The sequence below is a fragment of the Hippopotamus amphibius genome, chromosome 2 (assembly GCF_030028045.1).
Source record: "Hippopotamus amphibius kiboko isolate mHipAmp2 chromosome 2, mHipAmp2.hap2, whole genome shotgun sequence".
Lineage (NCBI taxonomy): Eukaryota > Metazoa > Chordata > Mammalia > Artiodactyla > Hippopotamidae > Hippopotamus > Hippopotamus amphibius.
Genome location: NC_080187.1, coordinates 143937951 through 143952208, shown reverse-complemented (window position 1 = coordinate 143952208; position 14258 = coordinate 143937951). Strand labels below are relative to the sequence as shown.

Here is a 14258-nt window from a genome sequence, read left to right as displayed (position 1 = left end):
TGAATATTTCCCTGTAAGGTTCCAGATTCAGCATTCCAGACGTGAATCACAGGTAGAGCTATGGGTTTGTGCCTCAGAAGGGAAAATCTGGGCTTACAAGATCTGGGGATTCCGCTAACCCCTCCATCTATGAAAAGGAGCCTCTTTCTGTGATGGGGGTTGCAGTATTTAAATGCGTAATGTACATCCTTTACTTTATATAACCTCAGTGTTCTATGTTTTGAATTTTTTTTAGTACATGCTGCCGTTATCGCCATTAATGAAGCTATTGATCATAGAATTCCAGCTGACACGTTTGCAGCTTTGAAAAACCCCAATGCCATGCTTGTGAACCTTGAAGAGCCCTCGGCTTCCACTTACCAGGATGTACTTTACCAGGCCAAGCAGGACAAAATGACAAATGCTAAAAACAGGGTAAAAATGGAACATTTGTTCTTTATAACTGATTTATATTCTTTCATTGTTTAATATGACTATTTTAAAAATCCATTTTATTGAGGTATTAATTTACATATAATAAAATTCAGCCATTTAAAGCGTACAGTTTGATGGGTTTTGACAAATGTGTGCAGATACATAACCATCACCCCAAAAGTTCCCACACCTCCCTTTGCAGTCAATCTGTACTGCCTCCTACTCTCCACCCCTGACCCTGGCAACTACCAGTCTGTTTTTGATCACTTTAGTTTACCTTTTTTAGAATTTTGTATAAATGAAATGGAGTTACCCAGTATTGTAGTCTTATGGTATTAGATTCTGTTTTGACTTCTACTTTCTTCTTGAATTCTGTGCAAACCACTGAGAGGCTCTGAGATCTAGTCCCTGGATGTACCTGTTCTTCTCAGGTCTGAGGCAAGGATGCAGACTCACAAGTGAGCAGGGCTGGGTTAACCAGTGCCTCCTTCTCTTGCCTGACTCTGGAAGAACCCCCTGAACCTGTTATTTACAAACGGATCTCCTTTTTAAGTCTTCAGTTACAGTTGTGTAGCATTTTGCTTTGTTCCTTATTAAAGATTTTAAGCCACACCCTTACTTGCTCTTGGTTCTGTCCTGGTGGGGGAGGAGCACAAATGTATTTCTGTGGTTTTCATAGAGACCTGAGCTAATTTAATTACACCTTTTGTTCATCTTCAGACAGAAAGCTCTGAGAGAGAAAGGGACGTTTATGAGGAGCTGCTCACTCAAGCTGAAATTCAAGGCAATATAAACAAAGTCAACAGTAAGTATGTCCCCGCACCTAAAGGAGTGTTACAGAATAACGTGGCTGTTGATCTTTTCTTGGACCGATGATGGCATGGTTTAAGTTTATTTATTTCAGATATTCGTGGGTTTGCTTAGGAACTATTGCTTGTTCACTATCTTTTGTGTTCATATGTCTTCTCTTTGGGCTACCATTGTCCTCAGGCAGGCCCCCACTCCTCCATCTGCTCATCTGTTGTAACTTACAGACTGGACTTTTTGGCTACAGTCTCACTCTTTCCCTCTGTGTTAGACATTTAAATCTGAATAGGGATTTTATTTTCCTATTTTAAAAATAATACAGTTTTGTTTTTCTTTTAAAGAGTAATACAAGTTATCTAGAAATAAACAACAAGCAAAAAATTAGACCCTGTCACCTAGAATAACCACTCTTGATATTTTTAACATATCTTTCAAAACATATTTAAACAGAAATGAGATTGTACTGTTCATATATATTTAAACAGAAATGAGATTGTACTGTTCATATTGATTTTTGTGTGTTACACACTTTTGAGAATTTAATATCTTGAACGTGTCATTTTCATTTACTTTTCTACAAAAGAGCTTGTGTTAGTTCCTTATTATTTGCCAGACGAAATGCAGATCCCTAGCCTGGTGGAGTTCTTTATGCAGTATTTTATGCATATAACTCTGTAGAAATTCGTGTGCCTAATTGTCTCCCATATTCATTGTATTCATTTCGTGACTCATGAAAAGTGTCTGTGGAGTTGTTCAGACCTGGGATTTGATCTCTTGCCCTCATATTAATAGCTGTGGGAATTGGGCACCTGTGGCATAGAGTTGTTATCCGAATAATGAGATAATGTGTGTAAATTGCCTGGTATTTAGTAAGCACTCAATAAACAATATTATCATCACTTTTGTTACTCATGTAATCTCCCCACTGTAATGCCCTCATGCCTCATCTCTTACCTAATCCAAATTATACCCATCATTCAAGATTCACCTCAGTTCTCACCTCAGTGCCTATCCTAGGTCACAGTATGCTTGCCTTTCAAATCTCCTACAGCATTTATATGCTAAACCACACAACTTTGTATTTAATTGTGTATTGTTTTAATTGCTTGCTTTTTGCTTCTGACATCTTTATAAACTGAAAGTAGAGTTTACTTATGATTTCTGCTTCTCTTCAAATCCTCGTAATTCCTAGCATAGGGTTCAGTCCACCAGAAGTACTAAAAAACCTTATTTGATTCAACCAGACTTGATCTTGATCTTATCTTGATTAAGATAATAATTGTAACAGTAATAGTAATCAGTGTCCTCTTTGTCCATTTGGAGATCCTAATTTCTCACTTGAACTAACACTCTGAATAACGGGAGAGAATTTGTAAGATTTTACCAGCTCCACATGATATGGAGTTCTAAACCCTGACCAGGAGTCTTTGTGTTCTCTTCCATTCTGGTTCATGTAGGATAATAGCTTTCCGAACAGAGTAATAGTTCCATTCATGTGTGGGTGATTTGTTGTGCTTTATCTGTGTGAATACTACTTAAGTCAGCAGGTATAAACCAGAATGTCGTTGTACTTAATTCTCTGTGTGAGAAGAAAGTCCAGCACATTCCCTGCTCCCTACACTGCATAAAATACTCTTTTATTTACTAAGGGATTTTTCTCTACTGTGTTGTTTGGGATTTTATAGCCTTTATAGCTCTACCTGGCTAATTATATTAGATTCAGTTATAAACTTATAAGAAACATATGTATATGTTTTAAAAGTGTTTCATACATATTGTTCTCACACGGTCAGAGGAGCAAAACAGTAAAAATTCCCTCGAATAGCTTTCAATATAGAGAGGAAGGTAGATAGTCAAATGAATAATTTCAGGGCAACTTGATTAGAACAATACAATGAGTGATTTCAAGGTAACCAGAGGTGTGTGCAATACAGGCATAGAATAAAAGAATGATGACTTTTCCTCAAGGTTTGTATATGAACCTTCACTGGGATCCTTAGGGTAGATAAGAAAGTGAGGATAAGGCAGAATTCCCTAGAGGGGGACAATCTTTTCCTAATAGTAGAGAAAGTCTGAGACAAGAGAAAGTTGTATGCTAGAAAGATAGAGGGACTTTAGGTCCCAGGAATCATCTTAATGTAATTGTAGATAAGATTCTTTCCCTAGGGCTTGAGAAGCCATTACTGCTGCCCCAGAAGAAAGCTGCAGGCCAAATAGTTAAAAACGAGAAAAAGTTTTTATTTTTCGTTAAGTGTAGGGTAAGAAAAATTAGAGTTAGATAATTAAAGCATAGTGGGAGAAAGTATTTAAATAATGTTCTAAGCTTTATAGTATTAGTAAACGTTCATTTACTGATTTAAATATTTACATATTTATTTAAGTAGTAAGTTTACATTTCTAGTACAAGCATAATTGACTAGATGCCTTTGCAGATAGATAGTCTGAGATTCTGCATTGCCTACCTAGAGGAAGCCTGGTTGTTACCTATATTGCTTGTATTTCCTGTTCCCCACTACTACAAAAACTCCCTGAGGATGGAGATAACCTGTCTGTTTTGTTCACAGTTATGTTTGTAGCAGGTGCATGGCCCATGTTGTTGAAAAATGCTCATGGCCACATAGACCTGCAGCTATGAGTCAAGGAGCTGTTCACCTCCTTCATGTGGTGATCAGTGAGCTGAATTGTAGGGGAGGATGTTGGGGAGAAGGGAACCTCTGAGGAATCTAACCTTTCATCCTTTTACCTCTTGGTGATATTTATTAATTCTAGTTTGAGACTTTGTTTTCTCTTGGACTGTTTTGTTTCCTTTATAACAGCTTACATTAATTTTCTTTTTGTTTTTTTTCACTAATGAAAACAGTTAAAATTGATAAGAACTTCTGTGCCCCAAATATTTTGATTTTTAGTATTTCATTATTGATTTGTTTTGCTACTTTGGTAATAAAATCAGATGTTCATTCCTGGGTGGGGCATGAGAGAGAGAGCTTTATTTTCTCTTCTAAAAATAGGGAAGCTGAAAATAATACAATAATTATGATTTTCCAGTGGCTGTCATTTCTGAAATCAGAAAATACGTTGTTTTGACTTTCAACTTAATATTACCTTACTTATTTTACAATATACAAAGTACTTTCATACGTATGATTTCATCTAATCTTATGAGGAATCTTATGAGGAAGATATCTTTGTTATTTTCTGATGAAGGAAAATCTGCATTTTTACTCTCAGATAATATGTTAAAGCCCTTATGTGACGTCAGGTTTTGTGACTGGAAGTAGAGAATATTGAAACAGGGTAGAGAGCCCCTTCCACTCCACCGGTCAGACCAGCCTTGATGTCTGGCACTGCTTTGGGCAGAGTACATTTGGTAGATGCCAGGATAACGAAGGGATTCAGAATGATGCTGTGTACGAGATAGTTGAAGGAACTAAGGCTCTTTAGTCTGGTGTAGACTGTCACAGGGAGGGAGGTTGGATGTATTAAAGTATCGACTCTAGGGCGAGAGCTTTAACAGTTTTTAAAAACAGAATTGTCCAGAGATGTAGTAATTGCTGTGGGAGATACCTTCTCCTGTTTAGCAGTTTAGTCTGGATAACGACTTGGCATTTTAGAGGGAATTCAGGCGTGTGTTATTGGTGCCTCTTATATTGCTGCCTGTATTGGTGCCAAGCTTTGTGCATCGAGAAACTTTTAAGTAGGCCTCGTGTGTGGTCCAGGAATCTGTTAAATCTGAACACCCTGGGAACCCCTAGACTTGCTGACTTTAAGGTTCTCCTCCAACCCCAAAGTCTAAGCCTTCTGTGATACTCCAGAATAAAGCCTATCTAATTATATTTCCCTGATCTGGAACTGAGATTGGTTTTTGGGAAGGAAAAATATTCTAGGCTATAATGTTAATATAGTTTTTTCTTAAGCGTTTGTCTTTTTTCCTCCTCAGCCTTTGCTGCATTAGCGAATATAGACCTGGCTTTGGAGCAGGGATCTGCACTGGCCTTGTTCAAGATTCTGCAGTCACCAGCACTGGGCCTTCGAGGACTACAGCAGCAGAACAGTGACTGGTACCTCAAGCAGCTCCTCAGTGACAGGCAGCAGAAGAGAGAGGTAAAAGTATCTTAAGTTGCACCTGCAAGGATTTATAGACATCCATTTGAATCCTGTGCTGTCGTGTAAAGATATTTATGGGGCTTTTTTTTTTTCTCCGATATAACTTTTTCTCCTGCATATGAATTAAGCTGTTTAATATCCTCAGATACACATTGTCTTCAGCTCTCTTTTGCTTTTAGGGTTGTAAATCCTCTTTTAGAAATAAACATTGCCCACCCTCTGGGCAAGTGAGTCTGACCGCTCCTTCACTTGAAGTCCCTTAAATCCCCAACTAAAAGCCATTGGAGAGAGCCTGAAATTTTACATTGTTACTTCAGAATTTCCACTTTTAAAGAACCATACCTCACGAGTTTCCTCTGGCCAACACTGGGAAATATGCAGTAAGAGTAGACTGTGTGGGATTGTACTTTATGGGTTTTTTTTTTTTAAGAACAAATATGAGGGGCTTTTTTTTTTTTCCTTTTTCTAAATAAGGAAAAGTATACATTTTATAAATCCTCAGCATTGGCCAGAGAAAGCATTAATGTGCTAATGATTCTATAAATATTTTATCTCAGAGCATTTTGATGCTTTTTACAAAATATTTTTTTTAAATGTGTTTATATCAGGAGAGTCGCTCTACCCCAAATTTGGCAAGGGCGTTTGGCTCTAGCTCTGGCTGACGCTTTGGCTGAGTGTAGCCTGAAGCCGTCTTTTATGTCTGTGGCTCTCTGTCCCTGGTGATTGCTGTTGAGATATGAGAACTACTGGGGTCATCTTTACCTAAGAGTTCTTTGCTTTTCTCAGGGAGGTCAGGCTGAGCCGCTGCAGAAGGAGGAGCTACAGTCTGGAGTGGATGCCGCAAACACTGCTGCCCAGCAATATCAGAGAAGTAAGAGTCCTCTCAGCTGCATGTCCACTGAGATACTGCGTAGGGGAGGAAAGTGACTTTGTGTCATTGAGGGGCCTGAGATTCTGCCACTCCTCACCCCACCCTAAGCCTACTAGCCACAATCAATTACCAGGTACCTTTGGTGGCAGTAGATGTCCTCAGTTTTAAAAGTAGAACCGGAGATGGTGTAGGCTCACTTTGGCTAGTAAGCGCATGCTTATGTGGTTGGTTAGGGAAGCATCTGGAGGAAACAAGGCTTAGGGGTTGATTGGTAAGATTTGGATGGTGAAAGAAGGGAGAGAAGGATGTTCTGAATGTGGGGCAACAGGGGGAAGGGAAGTGTGAGCAGAGGGATAGAAGATGAAAGGTGTATTTAAAGAACAGTGGCTAGAATAAAATTTTTGCAGATGTTTTAGGCCGAGTTGTGTAAGATAAAGTCTTGGAAAGATTGTGGAAAGCTTTGAAAGGCAGCTTAACAAGCTGATACTTTGCCAGGCTCCCCCCTGTAGGGGAAGGGTGTTTTAGGTAGAGCGTAGTGGTAGCAGGCAGGATGATTTGGAGTGGAAAGAAAATAGGGGTTAGGTGAAGAGGAGGCTGCTTTTTAAAAATAGGTTTATTGAGATGTAGTTCACATACCATGCAGTTCACCCTCATACCAAGGAGGCTGCTTTCTAACGATGAAAGTTCTACTTCAGATTTCTTGGCTGTATCCACAGAATATAACTTTCTTCTGTGAAAACTGGCATCTGCTTCCCCTCAGGGCTCTCGAAGCCAACTGCCTTTCTGACCTCCTTTTCTACCCAGGATTGGCGGCTGTGGCGGCAATTAATGCTGCAATCCAGAAGGGTGTTGCCGAGAAGACTGTCATGGAGCTAATGAATCCCGAAGCCCAGCTGCCCCAGGTGTATCCGTTTGCTGCCGATCTTTATCAGAAGGAGCTGGCTACCCTGCAGCAGCAGAGTCCTGAGGTGAGTTAACTGAACCTGTGCTGTTTGTGAGCAAAACAGAGTGGACGTGAATTTAATACCCACTTCTTGGTATAGTTAGGTCGAAAACCCCTCCCCCCCTTTCTTTTTTAACCAGATACTTAGACTCCTTATGGTTTTATTAAACTTCTGACCTTCTTCAGTATTCCAGAATGTCTTTCCTTACTCTTTCTCCCCCTCTCATGCTTTCTGTACAGCACAGTCTCACCCATCCTGAGCTCTCTGTTGCGGTGGAGATGTTGTCATCGGTGGCCCTAATCAACAGGGCGCTGGAATCCGGAGACATGAATACAGTGTGGAAACAGTTGAGCAGTTCAGTTACAGGCCTTACAAATATTGAAGAAGAAAACTGCCAGAGGTGGGTGCCCAGAATGGTGGGTTGAATCCATTAGGTAGCTGTCACCTCTGTCTTTCATATGCTAACACTCTTATTTTCTTTGCAGGCATTGTGACTTCAGTGTGATCGCCTTCTTTTTCTCTATTTCGATTCATTTTATTCTTTATTATGCTGAAGGATTTGTAGTAAATTACAGATACCATAGCATTCCACTCCTAAATTTATAAGTATGCTTATTTAAAACAATGAGGATATTTGTTATATAGTCAAAATAACACTCTTATACCCTGACAGATCAACAATACTTTTTTTTAATTTTTTTATTTTTTTATTTTTTTTTTATTTTTATTTTTTGGGGGGTACACCAGGTTCAATCAACTATTTTTATACACATATCCCCATATTCCCTCCCTTCCTTGACGCCCCCCCCTCGAGTCCCCCCCACCCTCCCTGCCCCAGTCCTCTAAGGCATCTTCCATCCTCGAGTTGGACTCCCTTTGTTATACAGCAACTTCCCACTGACTGTTTTACAGTTGGTAGTATATATATGTCTGTGCTACTCTCTCGCTTCTTCTCAGTTTCCCCTTCACCCCCCGCCCCCTCCCATACCTCGAGTTCTCCAGTCCATTCTCTGTATCTGCTTCCTTGTTCTTGTCACTGAGTTCATCAGTACCATTTTTAGATTCCGTATATGTGAGTTAGCATACAATATTTGTCCTTCTCTTTCTGACTTACTTCACTCTGTATGACAGATTGTAGTTCTATCCACCTCATTACATATAGCTCCATCTCATCCCTTTTTATAGCTGAGTAATATTCCATTGTATATATATGCCACATCTTCTTGATCCATTCATTTGTTGATGGGCATTTAGGTTGCTTCCATGTCCTGGCTATTGTAAAGAGTGCTGCAATAAACATTATGGTACAAGTTTCTTTTGGGATTATGGTTTTCTTTGGGTAACAATACTTTTTTAATACTTCCTAAATCTAGTCCATTTTCCTACTTCTTCACTTGTTCTAAAACTGTTTGTTCTTTTCATCTGGTTTGTTCAAACCAGGGTCCGATCCAGGACCACATGTTAACATCTGATTGTTGTATCCCTTTGGTATCTTTTAATCTAGCAATGTCCTTTTCTTTATGACACTGACTTGTTAAAGAGATGGAGCCAGCTCTTCTATAAAATATCCCATCTTCGGTTCTGGTTGCTTCCCAATATTTTGTTTATTCCTGTAAATTGGAAGTTAAGTCTAAAAGCTTGTCAAGATTCAATTAAATATTTTTTATGATGTGCGTTTTATATTTTCTCATATCAAGAGGCATATAAAATCTGTGCCCACCATTAGAGATACTAAGATTGATCCTTGGATTAGGGAGTCAGCTAATCCCTCCAAATTTTTTTTTTTTTTTTTCAAATTTATTTTTCTCTCTTATCACCAGAAGATAATCTTTTTTTTTGTACCTTTTGTACCATCAAAATGTCCAGTTCCTCATTAACTGTTCACCTAACATTTTTAACCCCAGTTGATAATCCTTGCCTAAATGTGTACTTTCGGTGAGAGTTGCTGAATGGTGATTTGTTGATCTGTCATTCCTCCTACATTTGTTAGCGGGTGTATGGCTTTGTTTTCTTGTCTTTAGAGGCATTGCCTCAGCTACTGCTGATTCCAGAGTTGGTCTTACCTGCAATTTAGAACATGTAATGTAAATAGGCTGTTAAGAATAAGTGATATCCTTGTATTTTTACACTTTGTTCAAAGTAGCTCCTTGGTCCCAAAGCTGACCTCTAACATACATCAAACTATTGGGGTTCCTTATCTATCTCTGTTCCTTAGATCCTTTGCCCCCATGTCTTCTCATTCCTGCCCACCGAAAAAATCCGGAAAGTCCCTTTTCTTATGCTGCACTTCATTGTCTCTTTTGTTGGGGGAATGGGGCAGGTATCTTGATGAACTGATGAAACTGAAAGCTCAGGCGCATGCAGAGAATAATGAATTTATTACGTGGAATGACATCCAAGCTTGTGTGGACCATGTGAATCTGGTGGTGCAAGAGGAACATGAGAGTGAGTAATTTACTTCCTGTCCCCCCAGATAATGTCACAGTTACAGATAGTGTGATTCCATGAGCTGGTTCTAAACACTACTCCTGGGAGGAATTTTGGAAATTGGAAAAAAAAAATCTATTTATCTATCTCAGAAAGCTATGGTTGTATATTATTTTCAAAACACCAGGCAACTGCTGTAATTAGATAAGTGTGTAATAGGAACTAAAATTTTTAGAAGGTGAATTGAACGTGATCTGTTATCTTTAAATGCTGTTATAACAAGTGGTTCTGACACTAACTACCTGGAGTTAGGTCCTATTGCACAGATTGAGGGCATAGTCCTCCCCAAGACTCCTTCAGATACTAGCCTTAATCTCTAGAGTTTCCAGGTCACCATACTTCTGGAAAACTGGGCGAATATATTCAGGGGTCCCCACTATCCCCTCATGTCCAATAATTGGCTAAAATGACTCACAGAACTCAGGAAAGCACTATACTTATGGTTAGTTTTATTGTAAAGAATACAAATCAGGACCAGTCAAGAGACCAGTAGGGCGATGTCTGGTAGGGTCCCAAATTCGAAGCTTCTGTATCCTCAGGATGTGTTGCCCTCCCATCGATGTATATCACAGCCAGGGAGGCTAACCTGAGCTTTGGCTATCCGGACTTTTTATTGGGGCTTCGTTACACACAAACAATTGATTGAATTATGGCAAAGTGTTGGCCGAGGAATTAAATTCAATTTCCATTCTGCTTCCCCTCCCTGGAATAGCCAGGCTGAATTCTAAGATCACATGGCTCAAAGCCCCAGTCTTCTAATCATCTGGTTGGTCTTTCCAGAGTGACCAGCCCTATCCCAAAAGTTTCTAGCGGCCCACCAGGAGTCACCTGGTTGGCATAAACTCAGGTGTGGTCCTAGGGGCCACCATGAATAACGAAGATACTCCTCTATCATTTGGGAAATTCTAAGGGTTTAGAGCCTCCTTTCCAGAAACCAGGGACAAAGACCAGATGGTTTTTTTTTATTATACAACAGAGTCTTTACAAAAGTAGTGCAGCTGACTGAGATAACCTGAGGAGTGAACATTTCTAGTTTAATTATTGTTCCCTGTGATTTAATGGGAAGGGCCTTGCCTTGGAGTAGGAAGCCCTGAGCTTTGATTCTCCATCTGCCACTTGTTTGCTGTGTGATGTTGGAGAGGAGATCCTTAAGGCTTATCTATTTTTCTATAAAAATGTTGAACTAGGTGACTTTTAAGATCCCTTGAACTCTTGAATTTTTGTGAATCAAGAATGGTTTTGCGGCTTCCTAGGTGGCGCAGTGGTTAAGAATCCACCTGCCAATGCAGGGGACACGGATTCGATCCCTGCTCCAGGAGGATCCCACGTGCCGCGGAGCAACTAAGCCCGTGCACCACAACTGTTGAGCCTGCACTTTAGAGCTCGTGAGCCACAGCTATTGAGCCCATGTGCTGCAACTACTGAAGCCCATGCACCTATAGCCCGTGCTCCACAGCAAGAGAAGCCACGACAATGAGGAGCCCACGCATCACGATGAAGAGTAGCCCCCACTCACGGCAACAAAAGAAAGCTCGCACACAGCAAAAAAAGACCCAACACAGCCAATAAAATAAATTAATTAATTAATTAAAAAAAAAAAGAATGGTTTTGATCACACATTGGAATATCCTTGAAAGCTATCCTGTGAAGTCAATTTCATCAAAATCCTCATCACTGTTAAGTTAGAGCAATTAAAAACAAAACAAAAAGACTTGACATTTCAATAGGAATGTGGATATAAGGGAGTTTACTTAGATGACAAAAACACTAAAGGAAAAAAATTTAAATGCTGCTTAATATTATGGATGACAAATTGTAGTTTGACTTGGAGGTAACTCTTGGGTAGAGGATCTATGGTCACCTAGCATGTTTAAAGACTGATTTATTTATAAATTTCTTAATTAAAAAAATAACCTTTTGCCCATTCTTATTTAGGGATTTTAGCCATTGGTTTAATTAATGAAGCCCTGGATGAAGGTGATGCCCAAAAGACTCTGCAGGCCCTGCAGATCCCGGCAGCTAAACTGGAGGGGGTCCTTGCAGAAGTGGCCCAGCATTACCAAGACACACTGATCAGAGCAAAGAGAGAGAAAGCCCAGGTGAGTGGCACTAAATTGTTCCTTTTTGTTCAGAGAACTTCATCCCTCCTAGAACCGAGATAGAGGTAGGGGTGTTCACTCGATGAGTATTTCCTGGGCACCCTTAGATTCAGAGCACTGGAGAGACACACGATGTGAGAGTCATAGACTCCGCCTTCCAGAAGCTGATGCTGTTTTACACGTTTGGTTTCTTCGTTGTTCTTTGTTGTTGTGGTTGTAGACACATCTCTTCTGTCTCTTTAAATAAATTTGCTATTGAAATATAAGATCCAGAAAAATGTGTCAGTTATTTAAATATACGTTTGTATAAATGTTCAAAAGTGAGCATACCTATGTAACTGTTACTCGGATTATAAAAAGCATTAGCAGAAACCCCCTTATATCCCCTTACATCCTCATTCACTCCCCCCAGTGTGGTGGTAAGCACTATCCTGATTTCTAACACCACAGGTAATTTTTGTCTGGTTTTGAACTGTCTTTAAGTGAGATCATACGTTGTATACTTTTTTGTGTCTGGCTTCTTTTGCCCCGCATAGTGTTAGTGGAATTCATCCATGTGGTTGCATGTAGCAGTAGTTGGTTCATTCTCATTGTTGTGTACTGTTCTGTTTTGTGGTTATATATTCTATTATTGGTGAATTTTGGGTTGTTTCTCACTTGCTATTGCAAATAGTGCTTCCGTGACTATTCTAGTACGTCTTTTGATAAATATATGTATGTATTTCTATTAGTTATACATTTAGAAGTGGAATTTGTGGGTCATAGGGAATACATATGTTAAGCTTTAGTAGATAATGACGTAAAGTTTTTTTTTTTAATTTAAATAATGGCTTTATTGAGATATAAATCACATACCATACAGCTCACTATTTTAAAGTATACAGTTCAGTGGTTTTTCATCTTTTCACAGAATTGTGCAACCATCACCACAATCAATTTTAGAACATTTTAATCACCCCGAAAAACCTGGTACCTGTAGGTAGTCACTCCTCATTTCTCTCAATCTCTCCAGGCCTAGGTAACCATCAGTTTACTTTCTGTCTATGGATTTGTCTATTCTGGACATTTCATAGAAATGGAATCATACAATATGTGGTCCTTTGTGACTGGCTTCTTTCACTTAGCTTGGTTTATCCAAGCTGTAGCATGTATTATTATTTTCTTTTTATTGTGGAATAATTTTCCATTGTGTGGCTATACCACATTTTATTTATCTATTCATGAGTCGATGGTCATGTTTCCACTTTGTGGCTATTAGGGAAAACGCTGCTATGAATATGTTTTCCAAAGTAATTGTAACACAAGCCCATCTTTTAAAAAGTTTGTCTTGCCTCTCAGCTAGTTTGGTGAGGAAATGGGCAAGATTTACACCTTTTTTAGTCCTCTTGCTGAGTAGGAAAGTTGCTGTGTGTTTAGTATGGCCCTCAGAGATTTGTTCTGTGATGAAAGCATAATGACCATCTGTTTTTCTGAATTGTGATTCATCTCCTTTTAAATTCTTCCTGACTAACAACAACTGGAAGAGGAGGACCACAGCTTTCTTTTCTGACTTAGAAGATTCCTACAGTGAGGTTCTTGCAGCAAGCAGAAGAGTTAAGAGAAATTCTTAATTCAGGGGGTCAGATTCTTTCTGGCAAGCCAAAAGTAGTAAAACAGATCAGGGCTTTTGTGTTATTGGAGCTTTTGTACACCGACACCCTTGTGGGCTCTGTAAGTTTGGGTTGTAGGGGAGGAGTTGTGGATAATATAATGTTGATATGTCTTCTTTGATTCCATTGTCATGAGAGTAGTTGACATTATTGTGTCCTAAACATGTAAATGTAGCAAGTATCAGGTTCCTTTTAAGAGGGTCATTATGATGCATGTCAGTTGATCCTGTGGTGAAGGTTGAATCATTTTGTAGCGCGGAAATTGAGATAAAGGCATTAACTGGCTTTACTTACTCAGGTGAGCAGTTGGCTGTAGGGAAGCTGTAAACCGAGGTCTGTCTTTAATATCAGTTTATTGGATCAGAGCTTCCCAAACTTGATTGATGACTAGAACACTTGAAAAGTCATTTTAAAAATACAGATTTCTAAACTTCAACTCTGTTTCTGGTAATTCAGAATCTATAACCTGGGGCCTGGCTGCAATGATTCTGCATAGGCCAGTGATGGTAGTGTTATTTTTTGCTGCCTTATTAGTCCAGAAGGAGTCTTATATCCGACTGACAGAGGAATGGGCTTTGAAAAAATAAACTAGGTCTGAGTCCATGTCTAAAAAAGGAAAGTAGACTGAGGATATAACTTGTACCTGCTCTCACTCACGTGATAGGCCTTACTGCTCCTTTTGTTTGAGTCATGGGAGTTAAACTTTTAGAGGATGTGACTAGAGTTTGAAGCATTTCCTTTTGCTGTGGAATAACTTTTCAGAGTTCATCAAAGGCAGAGGAAGGGGAGAGTTAGAGAAAAGTTTGCTTAACACTGCCGTGATCAGCCGGGTAGACTATACTTTAGGTATAATTGTCTTTTTAAGCCTCAGCTCAGTTTTTAA

The 14258-nt window shown here is 39.3% G+C and overlaps 1 protein-coding gene across 1 annotated transcript in view; it reads left to right on the top strand.

The window, feature by feature from the left end:
• IQGAP1 (IQ motif containing GTPase activating protein 1) overlaps positions 1 to 14258 on the top strand; it is a 97886-nt gene that overhangs the window by 46165 nt on the left and 37463 nt on the right. The window contains exons 8-15 of the mRNA XM_057720406.1: positions 236 to 414; positions 1135 to 1219; positions 5159 to 5322; positions 6112 to 6196; positions 7001 to 7164; positions 7380 to 7540; positions 9461 to 9585; positions 11563 to 11726. Of these exons, the coding sequence (XP_057576389.1) occupies positions 236 to 414; positions 1135 to 1219; positions 5159 to 5322; positions 6112 to 6196; positions 7001 to 7164; positions 7380 to 7540; positions 9461 to 9585; positions 11563 to 11726 (1127 nt within the window). The remainder of the gene's footprint in view (positions 1 to 235; positions 415 to 1134; positions 1220 to 5158; positions 5323 to 6111; positions 6197 to 7000; positions 7165 to 7379; positions 7541 to 9460; positions 9586 to 11562; positions 11727 to 14258) is intronic.